We start from the raw sequence: 25,686 nt of genomic DNA, 5'->3' as shown, positions 1-25,686 counted from the left end.
TTTATCACCTTGAGTTTGTTTTTACCATCTACTGAGATGTGCCTAATCTGTGACTGAAGTCCACATATTTGCCTCCCTACCCCACCCGTTCCTTCCCCCTCTCTTAGATCCAATAGGTTAATAAAATCTGCCAATCTATTCTATAGTTAAGAGTGGACAATTTTCTCTTTGCAGATTTTCCAGATTTCTGCCACTTTTTGTATGTAGAAGTGTTTCATAAATCTACGGAATCTATTCTTTAATCTAAGGCTTTACCTCGTGTTTTAGATTTCCACAGTCAGTGATTCACTTTATCTTTTTGATTTATCTGATAATATCTGAAAGCCAATCAAATCATTACTTAACTTTCAGGTGCCATTCTGATAAATCCAAGCTGTTCTTCCTCCAAGTCCAGTAACTGGTGCCACTACTGCCTACAGAATGTCAGATGTACCCTAACCAGGCATGTGTACTGCTGGGGAGGAGGAGGGTTGATGCTGAGGAAGAGAAGCTGTAGTAACCTCTTTTGAAAAATGCTAAATGAAGACAGTTGTAACAGGAAGTTCTAAACTGATATCCAGCTGTGAATCCCCATAAAATCACTCAATTCAGAGCGATCCTGTGATTGAAACTCTGTGAGGTTCTGCACCTCAGGATTTGAGCTTCACATGAATAGATTTTTGATCTAGAAAAATACCAGGAGATTTCAGTGGACGAGGTAGAATCTCTTGTTATGATCATATTGAATGGTAGAATGGTCACCAGGTTTCTGTGCAATATACTCCTACAATGCCCATTTTATGCTTTCAGTGGGATTTACATTTTCACCGTATTGTTGGGATGTAGGTGTAACTGACAAGGTCAGTGTTTTTTAGTTCGAATCCCCACTTGTCGTGGAGTAACTGCTGGTGGTTGCCAGCTTGAGAACAGAGTGACCTGCCAATAATTTCACGGGGCATTTAGGGTCATTCACTTTGTGGTTAGGGTAAGACTGTTAGATACCCTTTCGCCAATTGTAGGAGCAAATGGAAAGGCCAGATGTAGCTGGTGTCATCATAATGGGCAAATTATTTTTTTTAAACTGGTGCGCACCAGGAGACCAATCAAAGCTGACCTACCTGAACGGAGATGTCATACAGCTTTTACATTCTCAGATGAAGAGATAATCAGTAAAACTACATTTTCATAACTGAATGGTGCCAATAGGAAGGCTTAAATAAGGAACAGACTAGGTCCTATTTACCGAATAAAATGATTAATTACAGGTCTAACAGCAAATCCAATTTTCTGTTAGTCCTGATGGAGGGTCTCAGCCTGAAACGTCGACTGTTTACTCTTTTTCATAGATGCTGCCTGACCTGCTGAGTTCTTCCAGCGCTTTATGAGTGTTGCTTTAGATTTCCAATGTCTGCAGATTTTCTTGTGTTTGTTCTATTGCAACAATACTTTAGAAAATTCACATAATCAGTGAAGTTCCTGAAAAATGCTCATTGTCTCTACTTTTGATGACTCATTAGCACAATCCACAGTCCTAGTTACGAGTTATTAGTCCTCACCATCCTTTTCCCTACAATATAATTTAATATTTTTTTTAATGACAGCCTGTTAGTTTCAAGGTTTTCATTGGTATCTTATTTTGAGATTATTTCTTTCTCACTGAACTTAAGTTCTGTAACTAATTTTGTTGGGATTGGAGCTTGTCTCCATGTCAATAGCGTGGAAATTTAATCCATAGTGCTATTGTGCACACTGTGGTGGTATGACTCTAAGGAGCCAAGTGAAACGCACTAACTGGCTCTGCCAAATCGTCCCTGGCTACATATTTATTGCCTCTTGCAGGTCAGAATAAGCTGGATGGCTCTTGGAAGTATTGTGTTCCCTTTTAATGCCGCAGGTTCAGATGGAACAACTTCAACATACCAATGATTCATAAGCTCATGTTCAGGATTTTTGCACTTGAACTTTGAACCAATGCATCCGAGATGTCTCCATCATCATTTTTGTTTTGCTCATTCATGGTATTTGGGCACTTGCCAGTGATAGACTTCATTACTTGTCCACTTTGTCCAAGAGACGCGATCGGTTTTCTAATCCTCAGTTTTAACAGATACGTAAACCAGTGGTCAGCATGCAAACATGTATCAGTGAACCATGGATCACGAACTGAGACATTCTCTGCAAAATAGCCAATGCTCAGATCTTGTTATCACAGTACTTGTGCGCTTGCCCCAGTTAACTGTGTCCTTGGAAGGAGAATCCTGCAACGGCGATGTGAACCTGCAGGAATATAGACCATCCAGTGAGTATTTCAAGCAATTTACCAAATAATCTCTAAAACAGGGAGTGGAATTATACAGCTTGTGCGGCTTGCACTCTCCAGCTGACTCTGAAGAAATAACCCTCCCCCCTCACCAATTAGCCCCACCTTCCCACACTCTTCATTACCTAATTACTTGTATATTGGACACCGAGCAAGTACTCAAACTGAGTTGATTTAAGATTTCAGTGCATATTGGATTGGGTGCAAATCATCCAGGAACTATTCATAAGATCACATGACAGAGGAGCGGAATTGGGACACTCCACCGTTCCATCTTGCCTGGTGTACTATCCTCTCAACCCCATTCTCCTGCCTTTCCACATCATCTTTCACATCCTTGTTAACCAAAATCCTATCCATTTAAGCTGTCAGGAAACTTTACCCGATCATATTTTTTCCCAGGCCTTGAAGGGATTAGGCCAAGATCAGGTTATGGGATGATGCTGAAATTGGAGATGAATTGTCGTCTCTCCCTGCATGCTTGCCCCTTTTTGACAATGGTTATTGTGTTCCAGAGTCAGACAACCTGGATTATCGGCTGGGAGCTATTCACTCCTTGGTGTACAAGCTACCTGAGAAAAATCGAGAAATACTTGAACTCATAATTAGACATCTAGTGAAGTAAGTATCACTGGGACTTGAGTTGTACCAAAGGTGGGTGCAGCCTTTTGGTTTTCTTTTCTTTAAAATGCTGCTTAAAATGATCATCTTTGACTATTTGTGTCCTTCCCTCTGTCAAGCTTTGTTAATAGCCCTCTGGGATATTTTATGAGGAAAATGCAAATTGTTGTTGAAAATGCTCGTTTTGAATGTGCAACACAGAACAAAGGTTTCTTAGTTCTTTGAAGCTTCAGATTCCTTCCTAATTACATCAAGAACAGATGTTCTCATTGCAAACTTTATGTCTGAAATGTTGAGAAGTTGATGAATTTTAATATTGGCAACACAAGCAAAACTTAATAAACCCTTACTGTATTTACCTTTCTTATTCCTGTGATGCAGTGCCAGATAACTGTTAGGGTAACACCTTTTCCAAGGTAACCTGAACTATGTCCACTTCACTTTTATAAATTCCTCTTGGGTCTGTTTTTGACACCCAACATTCAATGTCTTCCAGATCATCATCTGTCCTGTGTCTGTTTTCCCTTCTCTCTGTGTTGTCCGAATGCCTTGTTCTATTTCTCTGTGGTATTTTATTTTCTTACAAAAAACAGTTACTCATCCTTCCAGGACTATTCCAAATATGTTACCAGCCCTTTGATAACTGGGTTGACTAATGAGCTTTGTTAATAGTAGACCGATCGAATATAAGACCAGGGCCATTATCACCAGCTTCCATGTCCACTGTACACCCTTCCAGACAGAGGCCAGCTGCTGACAGGTCTCTCCCGATCTCGTGTCATTTGATGCCACCTCAGTCCAAAGTAAATTTATTATCAGAATATGTATAGGTCACCATATACTACCTTGAGATTCATTTTCTTGCAGGCATTCACAATAGAACTAAGAATTACAATAGAATCAATGAAAAACGACACACAAAGACTGACAAATAACCAAGAAGAGAAACTATGCAAATAAAAATTTAAAGAATGAGTAATAAATAATACTGAGAACATGAGTTGTAGAGTCCTGACAGTGAGCCGGTAGGTTTTGGGATCAGTTCATAGTTAAGGTGGGTGACATTATCCATGTTGTATCAGGACCCTGATGGTTGAAGGGTAATAACTATTCCTGAACATGATGGTGTGGGTTTTAGGCTTCTATACCTCCGTCCTGGTGCTACAGCGAGACCTGAGAGCAAGGCCTGGGTGGTGGGGGTCTTTAAGGATGGATTCTTCTGGCAGTGCTCCTTGTAGGTATGCTCAGTGGTGGGGAGAGCTTTGACTGTGATGGACTGGGTTGTGCCCACTACCTTTTGTAGACTTATCATTCCTGGGCATTGCTGTTTCCATACCAGGCCATGGTGCAGCCCGTTAGGATACTTTCCACTGTGCATCTAGAGAAGTTTGTCAAAGTTTTAGATGAACGCATTTATCCCTTCAGGGGAAGTAGGTGGAAGAGGGAATGACTTTTGCACCTGAGGTTCATGCTGTGATTGGAAAAAAAAATGGGGGTGTCCAAGATTAGAAAGCACAGTTAGAAAGCATTTAACTTGTTTTGGGTGGTAGATTATTCTAATTGAAAGTGCTAAGTGCTTTTCCCTTCTCTCAGTCTTAGCGTGTGGCAGGCTGACAGGTATGTGGTAATGCACAGTTTTTATTACGTTCAGTGCCCACTTTGTTAGACATAGGATGTATGTTTGTGGCCTCCTGCTGCTGCGGTCCATTCACTTCAAGGTTCCACATGTTGTACATTCAGAAATGTTCTTCTGTTGTAACGTGTGGTTCTTTGAGTTGCTGTCGTCCTCCTGTCAGCTTGAACTAGTCTGGTCATTCTCCTCTGACCTCCCTCAGTAACAAGGCGTTTCCACCCACCCAGCTGTCACGCACAGGATTTTGTTTTGTTTTTCTCACCATTCTCTGTAAACTCTAGAGGCTGCTCTGCATGAAAATCCTGGGAGATCAGCTGTTTCTGGGATACTCCAATCTCTCCATCTGGCACCAGCAATCATTCCACAGTCAAAGTCACTTAGATCACATTCCTTCTCCATTCTGATGTTTGGTCTGAACAACGACTGAACCTCGTGACCATGTCTGCCTGCTTTTATGCATTGAGTTGCTGCCACATGAAGGGTCTCAACCCGAAACGTTGACTGTACTTTTTTCCATAGATGCTGCCTGGCCTGCTGAGTTCCTCCAGCATTTTGTGTGTGTGTTGCTTGGATTTCCAGCATCTGCAGGTTTTTTTCTTGTTTGCTGTCACATGATTGGCTGATTAGATATTGCTTTTACAAGCAGATAAAGTGGCCAATGAGTGTGCTCCCAAATTCCTTTAAAAATAACGTCTGTGGCTGTGGTGAGTTTTGAAATTGTTTTCCTGGATTACTAGGAAAAGGATTACCAGGGGTATGACTACCACAATATCAACAGCAAGTTTGACCACACTCCTGGTGATCCACTGGAACATGCTCCCTGTAGGAGCAGCAGCCTGAAAGATCACACAGGGCTGGTGTTCAAAATAACAGGCAATTTATTAAAAACCAGTGTGCACTAGACCAGTCAAAGCCAATGCACCCGAGTATGAATTTGGTACAGCTTTTACATTTTCAATTGATGAGATTACCCGCAAAACTGAATTTTGATAGCAGAATGGTGACCAGAGGAAGACTTAACAGACTTACAGAGTAAAATGATTATCCACAGTTCTAATGGTAAATTCAGTTTTCTATTTCTATATTGGGTGCACACTATAACATCATTAATGAAGTTCCTGAAACTTGGATGTTGTTGCAGCTTCACTCCACGTCTCTGTCTTTCTCTGCAGTTCCCTGTTTCCACATTAGCAGATTCCACGTTCCTATTTACTAGTTATTAGCCCTGACTATTCTTTGCCCTACAACGCTCCTGAATCACAGAAGGCTGAAAGGAGGGGCACGTTGGTTTAACCCCTGTTCCGGTTTGTTGACTGATGGCACCGCTCTGTTCTTGTGCAGTGTCTGTAGTCACAGTAAGGAGAACCTGATGACTGCCTCCAACTTGGGTGTGATATTTGGGCCAACCTTAATGAGACCTCAGGAAGATACGGTCGCCGCCATGATGAACATCAAGTTTCAGAACATCGTTGTGGAAATCCTGATCGAGCATTATGAAAAGGTAAACTGCACTCTGGTGACTCTGAGCAAAAGCCAGCTTTCCATTGTCACTGCTGAAGGGAAGGCTAGTATGGTAATTGATGGCTGCCCTGGTGCTAAAGTAATGCAGGCTGGGCCTTCTGGAGAGCTGACTCCAAGCTACATTTAGAGAAATGGAACATTACAGCACAGTATAGGTTCTTCAGTCCACAATGTTGTGCTAACATTTAAATCAACTCTTAGATCAATGTAACCCTTCCCTCTCACATAGCCCTCCATTTTTCTTTCATCCATGTGCCTATCTAAGAGTTTCTTAAATGCCCCTAATGTATCTATCTCTACCCCCCCCGCAATATGTTCCACACACCCACCACTCTCTGTGTAAAGAACTTACCTCAGACATCCCCCCCCCACTTTCTTCCAATCACCTTAAAATTATGCCCCCTTGTATCAGCCATATCCACCCTGGGAAAATGTCTCGGGCTATCCACTCTATTAATACCTCTTAACATCTTGTACACCTCATATCAAGTCTGCTCTCATCCTCGATCTTCACTCCAAAGAAGAAAGTCCTACCTCACTGAACCTATCTTCATAAGACAAGCTCTCTAATCCAGGCAAGAAATGTACAGGATGCTGACAACAGGCAAGAACATATTTTTGATATTCATTGGTAATCCAGAGTAGTGATACCACAAGAGTGAAACCAGCAGGGGTTCCCAACTCTTCTTTTTGCCATGGACCTATGCCATTAAGCAAGGGGTCCATAGACCCCAGGCTAGAAAACTATTAATAACAATTAGTGCTATTTTTTCACCTCAGGTCTCTGAGATTTGGCTAGTCCAGCACTTGGCGACTAATGGTTTCCGATGTCCGCAGGGGAAATGAAAACAACTTTTACTGCTCTGTGGTCTGCAGAGGAGTGAGGAGCAGTGATATGTGTAATCACCCACCCTGCTTTAGAACTGTTAACAGCTTATTCTTCCCCCACAGCCAATTATGAAGCATTCTTCACACAGAATGGCTCACCTTTAAATGCACTGAGAAAAGATGTTAGCGCTGGTGGCTGATGAGTTACAGAGAAGCCATAAAGAGACTGGGACTTGCATCTCTCTTAGTGGTGCAACCAGATCCCAATCTAGTTTATGCAGTGACTTTCATTACCATCTCAAAATGTTTCGCGTTTGATCAAACCAACTTTCCCACAGAGACCTTAAGACGTAGGGGTAGAGTTAGGTTATCTGGCCCATCGAGTCTGCTCTGCTATCCAATCATGGCTGATCCTTTTTTTACCCTTGTCAGCCCCATTCCCCAGCCTTCTCTCCATAACCTTTGATGCCGTGTATAAGATTGTGATATAAGAGTAACTAGATCCAGCTTTTACTGAGTCAGAATCAAGTTTATTACCAGTGACATATGTTGTGAAATGTGTTGCTTTGTGATAGCAGTACAGTGCAAGACATAAAATGCACTCCAAATTTTATATATATATATATATAAATAACTGAGTAGTGCGAAAAGATGTGTGGCAGGGTGGAGGTAGATACATCTCTACCAAAGGAGGTGTAACGTTCTGCTTCCCTCCCCAGCCTGCAGGCCATCTTTGGGCAATGTGTAGCACTTGCTGAGCCTCCCCAGAGACACAGCCGAGAAGAAGACAATAGTAAACCACTTCTGTAAAAAAAAACTTGCCAAGAACAATTACGGTCTTGAGAACATGACTGCCTACGTTATCTGAGACGGAACAAAATGATGATGAGTGAAAAAAGAAAGCATAAATAGTGAGGTGCTGTTCATGGGCCGTTCACAAACCTGATGGCAGAGGCACAGAAGCTGTTCCTAAAACGTTGAGTGTATGTCTTCAAGTTCCTGTACCTCCTCCCTGATGGTAGAGATGAGAAGAGGGCGTGTCCTGGTTGATGGGGGTCCTTAACGACGGCTGCCGCCTTTTTGAGGCACTGCTCCTTGAGGGTGTCCTCGATGGTGGGGGAGGCCAGTGCCCATGATGGAGCTGGCTGCGTTTGCAACTCTCTGCTGCTTTTTCTGGTTCTGCTCACTGGCTCTTCCATACCAGATGTTGGTGAATGTGGTACTGGGCTGAACTTGCCTTGCCACTGTTCTGATTATCAAACAGTGCCGTGGGCTATTTCACACGGTACCACACTGGGTTGCCAGCATGCATTTTGTGTTCTTATCTCGGTAATGGGGTTGGAACGAAGGAGATATCAACCCAGCTATTGGCTTTGATTTATTATTAGAGTCGTAGAAAAGTACAGCACAGAAACGGGCCCTTTGGCCCATCAAGTCCATGCTGAGCCACTTAAGCTGCATACACCCACCGACCTGCACCGGGACCATAGCCCTGCATATCCCTACCATCCATGTACCCACCCAACCTGTCCTCTGAATATTGTCACCAAATACAGTGAAAAGCTTTTGCTCGCGTGCCATCTGGACGGATCATTCCAACCGCAGGTTCATTGGGGTATTGTAACAGAAAGCAGAATGTAAACTGAAGTATCGGAATTACAGAGAAAGTGCAGTGCAGGTGAACCGAGTGCAAAGACCATGAGATGTTAGAAACATAGAAAACCTACAGCACAATACAGGCCCTTCAGCCCACAAAGCTGTGCCAACATGTCCTTACCTTAGAAATTACCTAGGGTTACCCATAGCCCTCTATTTTTCTAAGGTCCATGTACCTAGACAGGTGTCTCTTAAAAGACCCTATTGTTTCCACCTCCACCACTGCTGCCGGCAGCCCATTCCACGCACTCACCACTCTCTGCGTAAAAAAACTTACCCCTGACCTCTTCTCTGTACCTACTTCCAAGCACCTTAAAACTATGCCCTCTTGTGCTAGCCTCTCATCTAGACAGGAAAAATAAGAGTTCAACTTTTATTCAATGAGATTTATACGAAGGTGGTGTAACGGTGTGATAGAAGCTGTCCCCAAGTCTGCTGGTTTGTGTTCTCAGACTTTTGTATCTTCTGCCTAATTTGGAAGGATGGCGTGGGGGGCAAGAGTGAGTGACCTTGATTCTGCTGGCTGCTTTTCAGAGGGAGAGTCAATGAAGGGGAGGCTAGTTTGCTACAGTTGAACTACAGCCAGGAGGTCATGAATGGCCACGACCGTGTGACCAGCAGCTTTTCAAACCTGTAGCTGTTTGTTGTATTCCTGGAATAAAAGACAAGTTTGGAACTTGGCAGGCCCCGTACCCAAAGCAACTCCAGCAAGTGCCAGCCTGCATATCATATTATGATAGTGTAGTATGGTAAGAGTTTAAACTGTATTGGTCCCTGCCGTATCTTTGGATCCATCAGCTGCATGGAGACGGGGAGTCTGCTGCACGGGCAACAGCTTGGTCTCCATATCGTACTGCCCTTCCTTGTGTAACACGTAGACAGCTGGGATGCAACATCTATGGTCACTCCTGACCAGTGGAGGGCCTCACCGAGGCCTCTGTTGGTCTGGGTCAACCGTGTATGTTGCAATCCTAGCTGTCTTGATAGGCAAACCTGGGCAGTACAATATGGAGAGCAAGCTGCTGCCCACGTAGCAAGCTCCCTGTCTCCACACATTTGATGGACTCAAAGGAGCGGCAGAGTTTGGTACCAGCAGCGTTGCGGGAGTAGCCAGTTAGCATTGAACTCAACGTAGGACCGCCTTAGGGACCCCAGCTCTATATTTTTCCCTTGGGGTTTACTCCCAAAGCCTTGCCCATGAGTGGGTATAGCCTCAAGGCAGCGAAGGTCTGAGATCAGAATTTTATTTCTTTTGGATGAGCTGCCAACCACGGCCATCTACCCAAAGTAATTTGTTCTAAGGTGCCAATAACATGCCTTCCTTCACCCCTTCTCCTGTCAGTTGAAATGGTTCTGCCAGGCTTAGTAACAAAGCCACACCTGAAGGCCAGGAGCTGGGCCTGGTTGTCAGAGGCTGTTTGAGACTCATACCATTGGGGGTATTTAATAGGTAGTGGGAGCTTGTCCCCAAATACCATCTCCGGCTATAACAACCTTCAGGAACCAGTGGAAGGTCTCGATGGAGGTTATTGTGCCAGCCCTCATTACAATGAATCCTGCCTCTGTCTCCCATCTACTCAGACCCCTTCAAGTTCACCTGTGTTTAAGCCCCTTTCAAAGGGATCCTATTTCTGTTGTTTGAAGGGGACTGGCTGTGATAGTGTGCATGGCCACATGAGGGAGCTAGATTAACACAACCCAGTGCTGTTCACAGTTGGTGGCTTTCCCTCACAATGGGAATGTGGAGTTGTGACTGAGCTTACAGTCAGTACCCAGTCCTGAGGCTTGTGTTCTGCTGAGGGTGTTAACTCTGCCTTTCCTGCTTTTACACCTGGGATCTCCACTTGGTCAGATCGGACACCCGAACTAGAAATTCTCCAGACTTCTTGGACAGACTCTCATTGAAAAATTGCTTTGGATACTCAGCCAAAATTTTGTCATTAATTTAGGCAAAGTCACAGAAATTGTATCCTGCCATTTTTATGATGCTTTTGCAAAATTGAAAACAGATGTTAACCTTTTTTAAAAGAATGCTAGATAATATTTTTCCCATTTTTCCAGATATTCCAGTCCCCACCAGAGGACAACGCTGCCCCTCCAATACCCCCACCTCGAGCTGCTCCACGGAAACGTCAGCCAATCACCATCTCCAAGCGGCCCGCCCGCCACCGGCCCAGTTTCAGCGTGTCCGCTTCAGTGGATATGGAAGGTCAGCATCAGTCTCACTGGCCGTCGGTGTTAAGCAACAATGCCGAGGCACCCACCTGTTACTTGTGTTGTAACTGGCCGTTTCCTGTGTAACACAGGGAAGGTTCAGTGTTTGTATGAGGGAGCAAAGAGAGCAGTAATTGGTAGACAAGTCCATATCTTGCACCAGAATAATTAGCGCTGATTCTTTTTCCCTTTTGTTCGCATTAGCCCATGTGATACAAGTTCATGACCTCCAATGCTGGTCCCCAGGCTGCTAATCTGATTAACCTCCATCTTGGTGAGACCCAGCCTAGACTGGGGAACTGCTTTATTGAGCACCTTCATCTGTCTGTGGCAGAGAGGATTTCTTGGTGGCCAACCATTTTAATTCTACTCCTCATTCCAATTCCAACATGTCAGTCCATGGCCTCCTGTACTGCCACAATGAGGCCCCTCTCAGGTTGGAGGAGCAACACCTTGTATTCCATCTGGGTAGCCTCCAACCTTTTGGCATCAACTTTGATTTCTCTAACTTCCGTGAATGTTTCCCTGTTCCCTTTCTTTGTTTTTCCATTCTCCATTCTGGCTCCCCTCTCACCTCTTATCTTCTCCTCACCTGCCTATCACCTCCCTCTGGTGCCCCCCCTCCTTCCCTTTCTCCCATGGTCCACTCTCTTCTCCTGTCAGATTCCTTCTTCTTCAGCCCTTTAATTTTTCCACCTATCACCTTCCTGCTTCTTATTTCAGCCCCTCTCTCCCCCTCACCTAGGTTCACCGATCACCTTCTAGTTAGCACTCCCTCCCCTCCCCCCAACTTCTTATTCTTCCTTTCCAGCCCCAAAGAAAGGCCTTGGCCCAAAACATCGACTGTTTTCTATTCTCCATGGATGATCTGCTGAGTTCCTCCAGCATTTTGTGCATATTCCTCTGATCAACCATTCTAGTTAGCTGCCCGCAGCCCCTCTATTTACTACCTCAGTCACTGCACTGTAAACACTTTAAACTGCATTTTATAATACTGTTTACATTGTAAATACAAGCTGGTATTTATGCACATTTTATTCCATATCCGTCCTTCAGCCTCTAACTTTATTTTTATATAACTATTTATTCTTCATAATTGTTGAATGTTGTCTTTTTTTTGTTGTTCTGGAGTGTTGTGCTAACACACCACAGCAATTTCCTAATCCATGTAAACGTTAATAGTGAATAAAGTTAATCCTTGATCCTTAGTGAAGACTGGAAGCCCTTTGGTACCGTATCCAAGTGTCTAACCATCTCTCCGTTTAAGATTAACCCGTTGCATAGGTGTTGTATGAAAGAAAAAAAAATTGGAAAAGACAGCTTGGGCGGCATTTGCGGAGGGAGGAACTTTTAATGGTTCAGAGCAGTGGCCTCTAATCAGTCATATGGTTGTTTGCTGGAGTTCTGCTTCCTCCTATCACAAGCAGCTGACTTGAAACTGATTGGTGAGCTTAAGGCCTTCACAGGAGCAGTGCATTTTCCCAGTTTGGTATCGTACAGAAAGGGGCCATCCAATTTTTAAGACAATCACATGCTCCACTAATTACCTTGAAACATACACTCAGTGGCCACTTTATTAGGTACACCTGTACACCTGCTTGTTAATGCAAAATTCTTTCAAACAATCAGGTGGCAGCAACTCAATGCATAAAAGCATGCAGACATGGTCAAGAGGCTCAGTTGTTGTTCAGCCCAAACATCAGAATGGGGATGAAATGTGATCTAAGTGACTTTGACCGTGGAATAATTTTTGGTGCCAGATGGGGTGTTTTGACTATCTCAGAAACTGCTGATCTCCTAGGATTTTCATGCACAACAATCTCTAGAGTTTACAGAGAATGGTGTGAAAAACAAGAGTCATCCAGTGAGTGGCAATTCTGTGGGTGAAAACACCTTCTTAATGAGAGAGGTGAGAGGAGAATGGCCAGACCGGTTTGAAGTTGACGGAAAGGCGGCTTTAGCTCAAACGTGTTACAACGGTGGTGTGCAGAAGAGCATTTCTGAACCCAGATCACATTGAACCTTGGAGTGAATGGGCTACAGCAGTAGAACCCCAAGAACGTATACTCAGTGACCCCATTATTAGGTACAGGGGGTATCTAATAAAGTGGCTACTGAATGTATGATCCACGTACTCCTATTGGCTTCCCTCCAGTTTCTACACACATACTAGGGTTCATTTACAGCAGCTAATTAACCTACCTTTCGGGTTGCTGGAGTTGTCAGGCAGCATCTCTGCCAGCAGTGACACAGAGCTGCCTAATTCAAAACTGAAGCAAAGTCCAAACCCATTTCAAAGAACAGGAAAATGGAAAATTCGGTCACCTACCTACAGGAAAGATAACAATAAGCTTGAAAGAGTACAGAGGAAGTTTTACAAGGATGATGGGGACCTGAAATTATAGGGGAAGTTGAACAGGTTAGAAGTTTATTCTGTGGAGCATAAGCGAATGAGGGCAAACTTGATAGAGGTACAGCAAATGATGAAGGGTATAGATAGGGTAAATACAAGCAGGCTTTTCCGCTGATGTTGGGTGAGACTAGAACTAGAGGTCATGGGTTAAGGGTGAAAGGTGAAATGTTTAAGGGGAACTTGAGGGGGAACTTCTTCACTCTGAGTGTGGAACGAGCTGCTAGCAGAAGTGGTAGATGCAGGATCTAAAGCAGCATTTAGAGAATTTTGAACAGATACGTGGATAAGAGGGTATGGAGGGCTATAGTCCAGGTGTAGATTGGTGGGACTAGGCCAAATAACAGATGGATTGACGAGCCTATCTCTCTGCTATAGTGCTCCATTGTTCTTAATTGCTTGAAAATCCATTAATTCATCATATATTGTAATTGATATTTCTGAAGGTCATGTTTCTAGATGCTGTGTCCTTGCCTGTTGCCATCATAATCTGGTGATTCATTCTTAATGTATCCTCCCACTATCGTCAGCTCACTGCTAGTCCATCAGTTTGTCATCTGCACTCATTCTCTCATATTCTTCTTGTCTCTTTCTCTGCTAAATCGGCACAGTTGCTCTAAACATCCATTTCAGTTCCCAATCTTTTAATCCCTTTTGGGTTACAGAATCTATCAATCTCTAACCTATAATTAACTAATTTCTGAGTATTAATCCATTCAAACGGAGGAGAACTGCAAATTTTTTGAGTGTAGAAGTGTTACCTAAATGATTTAATTATTTTGTTACTTTTTGACAATGTCCCCAAATCTGAGACTGTACAACCATTAAAGATTAATAAAGATCTGCTCTATTTGTCACATGTACATTGAAACATACAATGAAATGCATTGTTTGCATCAAATTCAAATCAGCGAGGATTGTATCTGGAGCAGCCTGCAAGTATTGTCACACTTCAGACACCAAAAATTTTTTTTAGGCATCCGTTAGTCTCGTGAGACCATGTATTTGTGCCTTGGAAGGTTTCCAGGGCGCAGGCCTGGGCAAGGTTGTATGGAAGACCGGCAGTTGTCCATGCTGCAAAGTCTCCCCTCTCCACGCCACCGATGTTGTCCAAGGGAAGGGCACTAGGGCCGATACGGCTTGGCACCGGTGTCATCGCAGAGCAGTGTGTGGTTAAGTATCTTGCTCAAGGACACTACACGCTGCCTCAGCTGAGGCTCGAACTAGCGACCCCCAGGTCACTAGACCAACGCCTTAACCACTTGGCCAAGCGCCGACACAAGACACCAGAATAGCATGCCCACAACTCACTATTCTAACTGTACATCTTTGAAATTCAAGGCTGTATATGGTGACATATATGTACTTTGATAATAAATTTACTTTGCATTTTGGAATGTGGGTGGAAAACAGAGCTCCTGGAGGAAGCATGCAGGCATGGGGAAACGTACAAGCTCCTTACAGGCAGCACTGGAAATTGAACCCCAATCAATGATCGCTGGTGCTGTAAATCATGCTGTCACGCCACCCCATCATTGAGTTAAAATAAGAAATATATATAGTAATTAAATCAGTAGTGTTAAGGAGAGCAAAAAAATTCTTGAAATCCAGATACCGTTCCAGTAAAATGTGCTCTGCAGTTCCTCCTTTGCTGGAGTATCCTCATTTAAATGTGGTGCATGAATATCAAACAAAGAAAAAGTTAATAATGTGCAGAAAAACTTTGACCCAGCAAGTATATGTCTGTAATAGATTTTGTAAGTTGTGCTAGAATTAATAAGCAAGATGCTCATTCCTTGCCCCTCCCTCCATTCTCTATAGTACGTACTCTTTTGATTACTGATTAAGCCCATGTTACAGAGTCTTGGGTTACTCCCAAAATGGTTAAAGTTAAATGAAAAACACGAGATTCTGCAGCTGCTGGAAATCCAGAGTAATACACACAAAATGCAAGAGGAACTCAGCAGGTCAGGCAGCACCTGTGGAGAGGAATAAAGAGCCGGCATTTATTTCCAGTGAAGGATCTCAGCCCAAACTGTTTATTAGAAACATAGACACAGAAACATAGAAAACCTACAGCCCAATACAGATTCTTTGGCCCACAATGCTGCGCAGAACATGTACTTACTTAAGAACTTACCTAGGGTTACCCGTAGCCCTCTATTTTTCTTACCTCCATGTACCTATCCAGAAGTCTCTTAAAAGACCCTATTGTTTCCGCCTCCACCCCTGCCGACGGCAGCCCATTCCATACACTCACCACTTTCTGCATAAAAAACTTAACCCTGACATCTCCTCTGTACTTACTTCCAAGAACCTTAAAACTATGCCCTCTCATGTTAGCCATTTCAGCCCTGGGAAAAAGCCTCTGACTATCCACACGATCAATGCCTCTCATTATACACCTCTATCAGGTCACATCTCATCCTCCTTTGCTCCAAGGAGAAAAGACCAACTACGCTCAATCTATTCTCATAAGACATGTTCCCCAATCCAGGCAACATCCTTGTAAATCTCCTCTGCACCCTTTCTATAGTTTCTACATCCTTCCTGTTGTGAGGTGACCAGAACTGAGCACAGTACTCCAAGTGGGGTCTGACCAGGGTCCGATATAGCTGCCACGTTACCTCTCAACTCCTAAACTCAATCTCACGATTGATGAAGGCCATTACACCGTATGCCGCCTTAACCATACAGTCAACCTGCACAGCAGCTTTGAGTGTCCTATAGACTTGGACCCCAAGATCCCTTTGATCCTCCACACTGCCAAGGGTCTTACAATTAATACTCTATCCTGTCATCATATTTGACCTACCAAAATGAACCACCTCACACTTATCTGGGTTGAACTCCATCTGCCACTTCTTAGCCCAGTTTTGCATTCTATTGATGTCCCGCTGTAACTTCCGACGGCCCTCCACACTATCCACAATACCCCCAACCTTTGTGGCATCAGCAATTCACGAATCCATCTCTCCACTTCCTCATCAGGTCATTTATAAAAATCGTGAAGAGAAGGGGTCCCAGAACAGATCCCTGAGGCACACCACTGGTCGCCAACCTCCGTGCAGAATATGACCCACCTACAACCACCCTTTGCCTTCTGTGGGCAAGCCAATTCTGGATCCACAAAGCAAGGTCCCCTTGGATCCCATGCCTCTTTACTTTCTCAATAAGCCTTGCATGGGGTACCTTATCAAATGCCTTGCTGAAATCCATATACACTACATCTACTGCTCTACCTTCATCAATGTGTTTAGTCACATCCTCAAAAAATTCAATCAGGCTTTTAAGGCACAACCTGCGTTTGACAAAGCCATGTTGACTATTCCTAATCAACATTCCTAATGCCTCTCCAAATGTTCATAAATTCTGCCTCTCAAGATCTTCTCCATCAACTTACCAACCATTATTCCTTTCCATTGATGCAGATTGATCTGCTGAGTCCCTCAAAGTAGAATGACATATTCCTTATGCAATTGGAATGGAACTCGACAATTTTAGCATTCTTCTTCAGTTAAATTAAGGTCTCATATGAACTGCATCACCTATCCTGATGTTCATTTCAGCTGAGCTGGTGCTGACAGCTTTATAGCACACACTTGGTTGGAAATCAAAAGAGTAGGCATTGTCGAGACTAGGGCAGTACAGTAGCTTAGTAGTTAGCACAACGCTTTACAGTACAGGTGACCCGGGTTCAATTCCTGCTGCTGACTGTAAGGAGTTTGTATGTTCTCCGTGTGACGACGTGGGTTTCCTCCAGGTGCTCCGGTTTCCTCCAGGTGCTCCAGTTTCCTCCCACAGTCCAAAAACATACCGGCTAATGGATTAACTGATCATTATAAATTGTACCATGATTAATCTATGATTAGATCGGGGAATTGTTGGGTAGTACAGCTCGAAGGGCCTATTCTGCGCTCTATCTCAATAAATAAACAAACAAATACTCTGCATGTTTAGTCACTGATTAAGATTCAATAAGTGCAGACTTGTTGACTTCTGTTCTATTATGTGTAGAATATTTCATAGATCTAGTCTTGGAGTCATACAGCATGAAACAGGCTTTCCAGCCCAACTGGTCCATGCTGACCGAGATGCCACACCCAGCCTAGTTCCATTTACCAGTGTTTGGCCTATAATCTTGCAAACCTTTGAAATCCATGTACCTGTTTAAATGTCTTTTAAAAGTTGTCTTGTACTGCCTCAAGCATTTTCCCTGGTAGTTCATTCACATAGATACCGCCCTCTGTGCGTATTAAAAAAAAAGCTGCCTCTCTAGTCCTCAAATCTTTTACTTTTCCCCGTCAACCTATACCCTCTCATTTATGATACCCCACTTGTGAAAAAAGACTGAGTGCTTTTACCCTGTCTATAGCCCTGATGATTTTATACACCTCTCTAGGACCAGCTGTTGGTCTCCTATGCTCTAAGGAATAAAGCCGCAGCCTGTCCAACCTCAGTCGTTCAAGTCCTGGCAACATCCTTTTCTGCACACTTTCCAGTTTAAGAGCATGTCTCCGTTGCAAGGTGACCAAAACTAAACACAGTGCCCCAAAGCAGAGCGCAGACAATGCCGGAGGTCAGGCAGCATCCATGGAAGTGAACAAACCTTTGGCATTTCAGGCCAAAGCCCTTCTTCAGGACTAGAAAGGAAGGGGAAAGGTGCCAGAACAAAAAGGTGGAGGGCTCCAAGTGTGGGCTCACCTGTGTCCCATAAAACTGCACCATAAACCGCACTCCCCAATTCATATTCTCAATGTCCTAACTTAAGAAACACAATTTGCCAAAATCCTTCTTGCCCTGCTTGTCTACCTGCCATTCCACTCTCAGAAAACCATGAACTTGTACTCCAAGGGCCCTCTGTTGGACAACACTCCCGGGGTCCTGTTGTCCACTGTGAAAGTTGTACCTGGATTTGACTTTCCAAAATGCAATACCTCGCACTTATCCAAATGCAACTCCATTTGCCATCCCTCGGTCCACTTACTCAGCTGATCAAGTTGCCCTTGTAACCACTCTAGCACTTATTTTACTGTCATGTGCAAACTTACCAACATGTCTTGTACATTCTTATCCCAATTGCTGGTACGGATGACAAACCGTGGGCCCAGCATCAAGCCTTGAGGCACACCATTAATTATTAGTATGTTCTAATTTAAGGCTGTTTTTAGCTGCGGATGATGCACAGTTCCTTTGTTTAATTCAATAAAGAATGATTTATTCTTTGGCTATTTGACCAGAGTTTTTTGTAGAATTATTAACATTGGCGGTTTGCTGGCAAAAGAATGATTTCTTTTTCCGTAAGGCAAATGCTTTAATCTGCAGAGTATTTTGAGAGTGGATATGTTTGAGCAGGCAATTGGATATCCCAGCTTAGTTGGTAAGACTAATTCTCAAACTATGGTGTTCCTAAATTTGCCATCTCTGATCATAGATCTCAATCCTTTGCACAGTCCCATGCCACAACAAGGCAACCCCAAAGGGTGAAAATATATTTATCGAGTGAACCTTGCAGGATAGTGTTATAGCTACTTTAAGCAGAAAATGTATTATTTAAAAGAGTGTGCCAGCAAATCTAACATTAGCGATGGTATGGTAGCATAGTGGCTATCGTAACACTGAAGTTCACCCTGTGAACTCTGGGATTTCTCCCGGTGCTCTGGTTTCTTCCCACATTCTAAAGACGTACGTGTGAGCAGATTAGTTGGTTTTTTGGGTGTAATTGGTTGACAAGGGCAGACTGGGCTGGAAGAGCCTGTTACTGTGCTGTATCTCTAAATAAAATAAAAACCTGTGTCAGAATCCAGTTTAATATTTGTTTGAGGCAGGCAACACTATAGTGCAATGCAAAAAAAACTATAAATTACAATAAGTAAATTTATATATAGTTTATATGTATAAATATATATATAAATTTACTTATTATAAATATATAAATAAATTGTGTGTGTGTGTGTATATACACACGCACACACACATATAATATTAAATAAGTGAAAAAAGAGAGGAAAACTGATGGGTACTGCGTGTGATTCAATGGCTGGCTTGCCAATAATTCATTTTGAATGACTACCTGCATCTATCTAGTTTTAATCCAAGTGTACTTCACCTGAAGGATGAAGGTATCACCAAAGGGAAGTGATACCTCATTTGTAAAGGGCAATAGTGGGAAAGATTGTCTAATATTATGTATTGTAAAGGAGTACGAAATAATTGTTACTCTGAATCCAATGCAGCCTCAAGAAAACCCCGTACGATAAAGAACGGAATAAGCAACGCACGCGTATATATACACATACACACACACAATGCTGGAGAAACTCAGCAGATCAGGCAGCATCTATGGAAAAGACATTTTGGGGCAAGACCCTTCCACAGTCGTGAAGAAGGGTCTCGGCCCAAAACGTTGACAGTTCACACTTTTCCATAGATGCTGCCTGACCTGCTGAGTTCCTCCAGCATTGTGTGTGTTCATTGCTTTGGATTTCCAGCATCTGCAGACTTTCTTGCGTTTGTCTCGTGAACAGAATAATTTTCTGAAAAACATAATAAATATAAATACATAAGATAATTTATATACACACAGATTGCACCGTATGTCTCTAAAGTGACGCTCTGCACAGGAGTGTCAGTACACAAGGTGACCCTGACAGGAAACGATAAAGTTGTGTTGGTAGGGGCTGTGGAGGGGTGGGTAGTGGGTGAAGGTGTTGATAAATCTTACTGTTTTGGAAATGTAACTGTTTTTGAGTCTGGTGGTCTTGGTGTGGTTGCTACGTAGCCTCCTCCCTAGTGGGAGTTGGACAAACAGTCCATGAGCAGGGTGAGTGGGATCCTTCATGATATTGTTGGCCTTTATCTGGCACCGTTTTGTATATATGTCCGTGATGGTGGGTGGCTGGTTCCACTGATGTGTTGGGTAGTTTTGGGCAGGGATCAAGGGGCCAGACATTTGTGGTGATGAGATTCCATCTTTGAACAGGTATATGATTTACCTCCCCTGTCTTCGGCCTCCTACCGATGATGAATCTGACCCAAGATGGTTAATCAGATACTGGCGCCTGATTCATGTACTTGGCTGTGTTTAAGCAGGGTTGTGCCTTTGCTTTTAATATGTACACATGGGTTTTTGCTTCATTCAGCCAGCAGTGAACGGACGGCGATTTTTATAGCGCTGATCTTATACGTGTCTGAAGCTCCAGCTGCTAGGCGCCAATGCCAGTCTCTTTCGTGAGACCAGCGGTGTCTGGTTTGATCAATTACTTGCAGCTGTTAGCTGGATAAACGATCAAGATCCTTGTTTAACATTTAAAAAAAAAATTTTATATGGTGCTGCAGTTTAACTAGACTTTGCATTGGAATCCTAATTATAGGACTAGGGTAAAAGGATTTTTATTCAGCAGGCCTGCGGTAATGTTTCAAGACTCCCTTCACTTTCCCCATTTGAGGTGAATGTGGATAATGGCGTTCCTTCAGCAACACAGGGCCCTGCTTCATTGCGAGCCTCTTCGATTCCTGACGTGGAGGGTGAGGTGAGGGTGAGCGGTGGACATCCAGTGTAACCTTGCTACTTTCTCCTGGCCTCAAATTGTAATGTGAATGTAAAATCTCAGAGTCATTGTGATCCAGAACTCAGATTCCTTGGCTAAGCATGACCCTTTAGAATGACCCTTAGCACGACATCAATCCAGCTAACCTGGAAGTCATTCCAGACCCTTAATTCCCTTTGTGGTATACTTGAACTTTTATTTCCATCGGAGAACATCTATAACCCAAGGCATTATCCAAACTTGCCTTAAAACAATACAAGCACTTTGATATTAATCTTACTTTGTGAGGATCCCATGAATTGATTTCCTGACTTTTAAGGATCCAACCTATTTAACCTTCCGTTAGGGATTAATTGAGTTATTTGTGGCAAGGAGAGTGGGTGAATTGCACTGCTTTCACAAGTGGTTTCATTTCAAATATGCCAGAAGTAATTGGGTATGAAAGATAAAATCAGCCCAATAGCTTTAAGGTCAGTTATTATTCTGTGATTCTTGTGCAAATGAAAGCTGCTGCATTGGCCAAGTTAGGAGCAAGTTTACTCTGCATCATTTAATTTGCTTTCATTGTCTGTTCTGCAAGTATCCTGATTAACGGGTTTGTAGAGATCCTTGCTGTTGTCCATCACTGTGGGAGCATCCCTTGTTTTCACCTTGGAGTACGTTTTGAAGGGAGGTGAATCGACACATGCTGAGGCTAAACAAAAAGACAGAACATCAGCAGCATTGTGGGACTGGTAGTTGGCCAGTAAAATGTCCGCACTCTATTTGGAAATATGGGATGCCTCGTGGGACAGAGTTGACTCACATTGGCAGAGAAATGCCCTGATATCTCCAAGTGTTTATGGTTTTAAAAAATATTGGACCAGTCCAATGTTCCAGCAATCTTTCTGTTGTTGCCCTTGAAGGGACCAAATTGTATGCTGAGGTTTTTGTAGAGCGAAGACAAGTACAATGCAGTACAAGCCCTGTACGATGTTGTGCTGACCTTTTAACCTAACTCCAAGATCAATCTAATGCTTCCCTCCCATGTAGCCTCCATTTTACTTTCATCCATGTGTCTGTGTAAGATTCTCTTAAATGCTTCTAATGTATTTGCCTTTACCACTGCCTCTGCTGCAGGATTCATGCTCCCACAACTCTGAGTGTGTGAAAAAACAAAAACAGCTACCTCTGACATTCGCACCCCCCCCCTTACTTTGCTCCTATCACCTTAAAATTAGGTCCTCTCGTATTAGCTATTTCCACCCTGGGGGGGCGGGGCGAAGCCTCTGTATTCCTCTTTATCTATGCCGGGGGTTCCTAATCTTCTTTATAACATGGACCATTACCATTAAGCAAGGGGTTCATGGACCCCTGGTTGGGAACCCCTGATCTATCCCCTTGTATCACCTCTATCAAGACTTTGCAAAAAGGCTCCTGACATGTCTGCCTCCCTCAGTAGGTTCCTCCTGAACAAGACTAGATTCCGTCATGCCCACCTTTGTGTCATATTGGCCTTGAGTGACTGATCACTGAACACCCCCCCCCCCAGGCTTTCCTGCGAAGTGCAACACAGCATGGATACGGGCCTTTTGACCCATCTGATGCATGCTAACCAAAATTCCCATCTAAGCCAGTCCCATTTGCCCATATTTGACTTGTGCTGCTCAGAATCTCTCCTCTCCATGTATCTGTCCAAGTACCTCGTACCTGCCTCGACCACTTCCCCTGAGAGCTCTTGGCATACACTGGCCACCCTTCAGGTGGACAAGTTGCCCCAAAAGCTCCTGTAGTTCCCCCCCCCCCCACTCATCTTAAACTTATGCCTTCTAGATCTTGATTTCCCCAAACCTGGGAAACAGATGGTGCACATCACCCTGTCTATTCCCCTCATAACTTTATACACCCTCAGAAAGGGTAAAACAAGGGAAAACACACCAGTGCTCATCGAGGGATCAGAAGTGGAAAGGGTGAACGATTTCAAGTTCCTGGGTGTCAGCATCTCTGGGGATCTATCCTGGGCCCCAACATATTGATTCAGTTACAAAGAAGGCATGACAGCGGCTACATTTCATGAGGAGTTTGAGGAGATTTGGCATGTCACCAAAAACACTCACAATTTTCTGCAGATGTACTGCTTTCTAAGTGGCTGCATCACCGTCTGGTATGGGAGGGTGGGGTACCACACAGGATTAAACTACGCTGCAGAAATTTGTAAACTCAGTCAGCTCCATCTTGGGCAGCAGCCTCCGTAGTATCCAGGACATCTTCAAGGAGCAACGCCTCAAAAAGGAGTCATCCATCATTAAGGAGCCTCAACACCCACATCATGCCCTCTCCTCATTGCCACCATCAAGGAGGAGGTACAGAAGCCTGAATGTACACTCAATGATTCAGGAACAGCTTCTTCTCATTCACAATATATGCTGGTGATAGTAAACCTGATTCTGATTCTCTGTAAGGTCACCCCTCATTCCCCTATGCTACAATGAAAAATGTTGAGTGTGATCTTTAGGCAGGCTCTTGTGCCTCCTATCTGATGGTAGTAAGGAGAAGAGCGCATGTCCTGGCTAGTGAAGGTCTTTAGTGATGGATGCTGCCTTCCTGAGGCAGCACCGCCTTTTGAAGATGCCCTCGATAGTGGGGAGGGTTGTGCCCATAACCGTGCTGGCTGAGGCTACGACTCTGTGGCCCCTTCTGACTCTGTGCTGTGAAGCTTCCATACCAGGTGTTGATGCAACCGTGTAGAATGCTTTCTACGGTACGTCTGTAGAAACTTACTGGAGTCTTTGATGACACACCAATCTCCTCAAACTCCTAATGAACTATAGCCACTAGCATGCCTTCATCTTGATTGCATCAATAAGCAGGGTTCAGGACAGATCCTCTGAGATTTCCGCACGGACTAGAAGGGCCGAGATGGCCTGTTTCCGTGCTGTAATTGTTTTATATTGATTTCCCCAGAACCTGAAACCAATCACTGCTGACCCAGCAATGTGGATTGGTGTGTTTTCTTCACTTCCCCTTCCTGAAGTTCACAATCAGTTCCTTGGTCTTATTGACGTTGAGTGCAATGTTGTTTTTGTGACACCACTCAACCAGCCAATCTATTTCACTCTGGTACACTTCAGTGTTTAAATAGTTTCGCGCTTTTTTTTACCACAGGCCAGATAAGACATTTTCTTTCAATTACCTCCTTTGCAACTGAAGTTTTGGGGATGATTATATTTAATATTCTTAACAACTGGTGACAAATAAACATGAGCAATTGTCAGATCATTTATCTGTTTCAGAAGTGGCACTTGCTGGGACTGTTACCACGTTTTACCCTCTTGCACGCGTAATACTGATTTTCTGTTGTTTTACAGATGGTGCAGGGAACACAAACCAAAATGCTAACGGCGGCAATGAGATGCTACTGGGCGGTTTGGGCACCCCCCCAAGCCCCATCCCACTGCAGCGGACAACAAAGTCAAACCTGGGCGCTCTGCGAGTGGCAGAAATGGAGCCTCCTACTCGGCAAGCTGCGGGCAACCAAAACCCGGATTCGGACATGGGGAAACTTGCACCAAAATTGAAAGATGGAAACCCGAGGCCAGCAACAAAGACTGTAAATGGGGTACTTTTGCCAGACCAGGGCTCTGGCAATGTCTCTCGAAAGCCATCCTTTCAATCAAAGCTACTTCCTTCCAAAATGTTTTACACTGAGGATGGTAAATGCATTTGATATACTTTAATGTTGGATGGGCATGGGATATTAACCTTGCAATTTCTATGGAAAGAAGCCACTCTCTTATTCCACACTGTACAGGATAATGATGGGAGTAGATAGGGTAAAAGCAAGCAGGACTTTTCCACTGAGGTTGGGTGAGACTAGAGCCAGAAGTCATGGGTTAAAGGTAAAAGGTGAAATGTTTAAGCAGAACATGAGGGGGGTAGGTGTGTGGAATGGGCTGCCAGCAGAATGTGTTTGCAGATTTGATTTGAATATTTAAGAGACATTTGGGTAAGCACATAGAAGGGAAAGGTATGGAGGGATATGGTCCAGGTGCAGGTCGATGGGTCTAGGCAGAGTAATAGTTCAGCATGGACTAGATGGGCCAAAGGGACTTTCTATGCTGTAGTATTCTATGCCTTCAACTCCTACCAGATTCATTTTGCCATTTTAAACTGAATTAAACCTTAAAGTCAAGAGTGACTGATTAATTAATTAGATGCCTTTTACACGTTTAGGGCAACTCTGCCTGTCCTTGGCCAAATAGAAGGACTATTCATTGCTGCTTCATTTACCAATTTTTGTTTGCCCAGTCAGAGTTGATAGCCCTGAGCTAAACCCCTGAATGTGGACCACTCTTAGTCTGGTGTCTACCCTTTGACCTGTTTGGCATGGGTGACCCTACCAAGAGCCAAAGCATAAGGCCCTGACTCCAGCCAACACTCTGGGTCATTGAGGCATGCAAGCCTCCAAATCCTACAACAAGGCTGTGGTCGCCTTGGAGGAAGTGTGACTGATAGGGTGACTTATTTCATTGACTTACTTTCACCCTCATTCCAGTAAATAGAACAGCATACAGGGATCATTCGACGCTTTATATGAACAAGGAGGTGAATGACAAGTTAGAGTCATGATCCTCAGCTATGATGTCATCACAGTGACCTCTTCCCCACCTTACCTGGAAAATTGGGAATCCAGTTGAAGCCAACTGAATCAATGAAGTGAGAGGTTTGCTCAACTCCAGATTTATGTACACAGTGCATGCCAGGCTACTCTGACCTCTTGGAGTGTTTGTTGTTACAGCACACACAAACTTTAAACATTTAGGATAACCCGAGTGTTTAAAGTTTACGTATGCTTTAGATAAGATTATAAAATTACGAAATTATGATTAGCTTTATTTGTCACAAATACATTGAAACAGAGTGAAATATGTCATTTGCATCAACGACTGGCACCGTCCGAATACGCGCTGGGGGC

General features: G+C 43.6%; 1 protein-coding gene across 2 annotated transcripts in view; it reads left to right on the top strand.

Moving 5' to 3' along the window:
* Nucleotides 1-25,686, top strand: part of ophn1 (oligophrenin 1) — a 243,209-nt gene that overhangs the window by 169,498 nt on the left and 48,025 nt on the right. For both annotated transcript variants that reach the window (XM_072270950.1, XM_072270949.1), the window contains exons 17-20: nucleotides 2,815-2,920; nucleotides 5,895-6,054; nucleotides 10,620-10,767; nucleotides 24,080-24,424. In XM_072270950.1, the coding sequence (XP_072127051.1) occupies nucleotides 2,815-2,920; nucleotides 5,895-6,054; nucleotides 10,620-10,767; nucleotides 24,080-24,424 (759 nt within the window). The remainder of the gene's footprint in view (nucleotides 1-2,814; nucleotides 2,921-5,894; nucleotides 6,055-10,619; nucleotides 10,768-24,079; nucleotides 24,425-25,686) is intronic.

This window comes from Mobula birostris, chromosome 10 (assembly GCF_030028105.1).
Source record: "Mobula birostris isolate sMobBir1 chromosome 10, sMobBir1.hap1, whole genome shotgun sequence".
Taxonomy (NCBI): Eukaryota; Metazoa; Chordata; class Chondrichthyes; order Myliobatiformes; family Myliobatidae; genus Mobula; species Mobula birostris.
The sequence above is the reverse complement of the archived record's forward strand: the minus strand, read 5'-3'. Positions and strand labels throughout refer to the sequence as shown.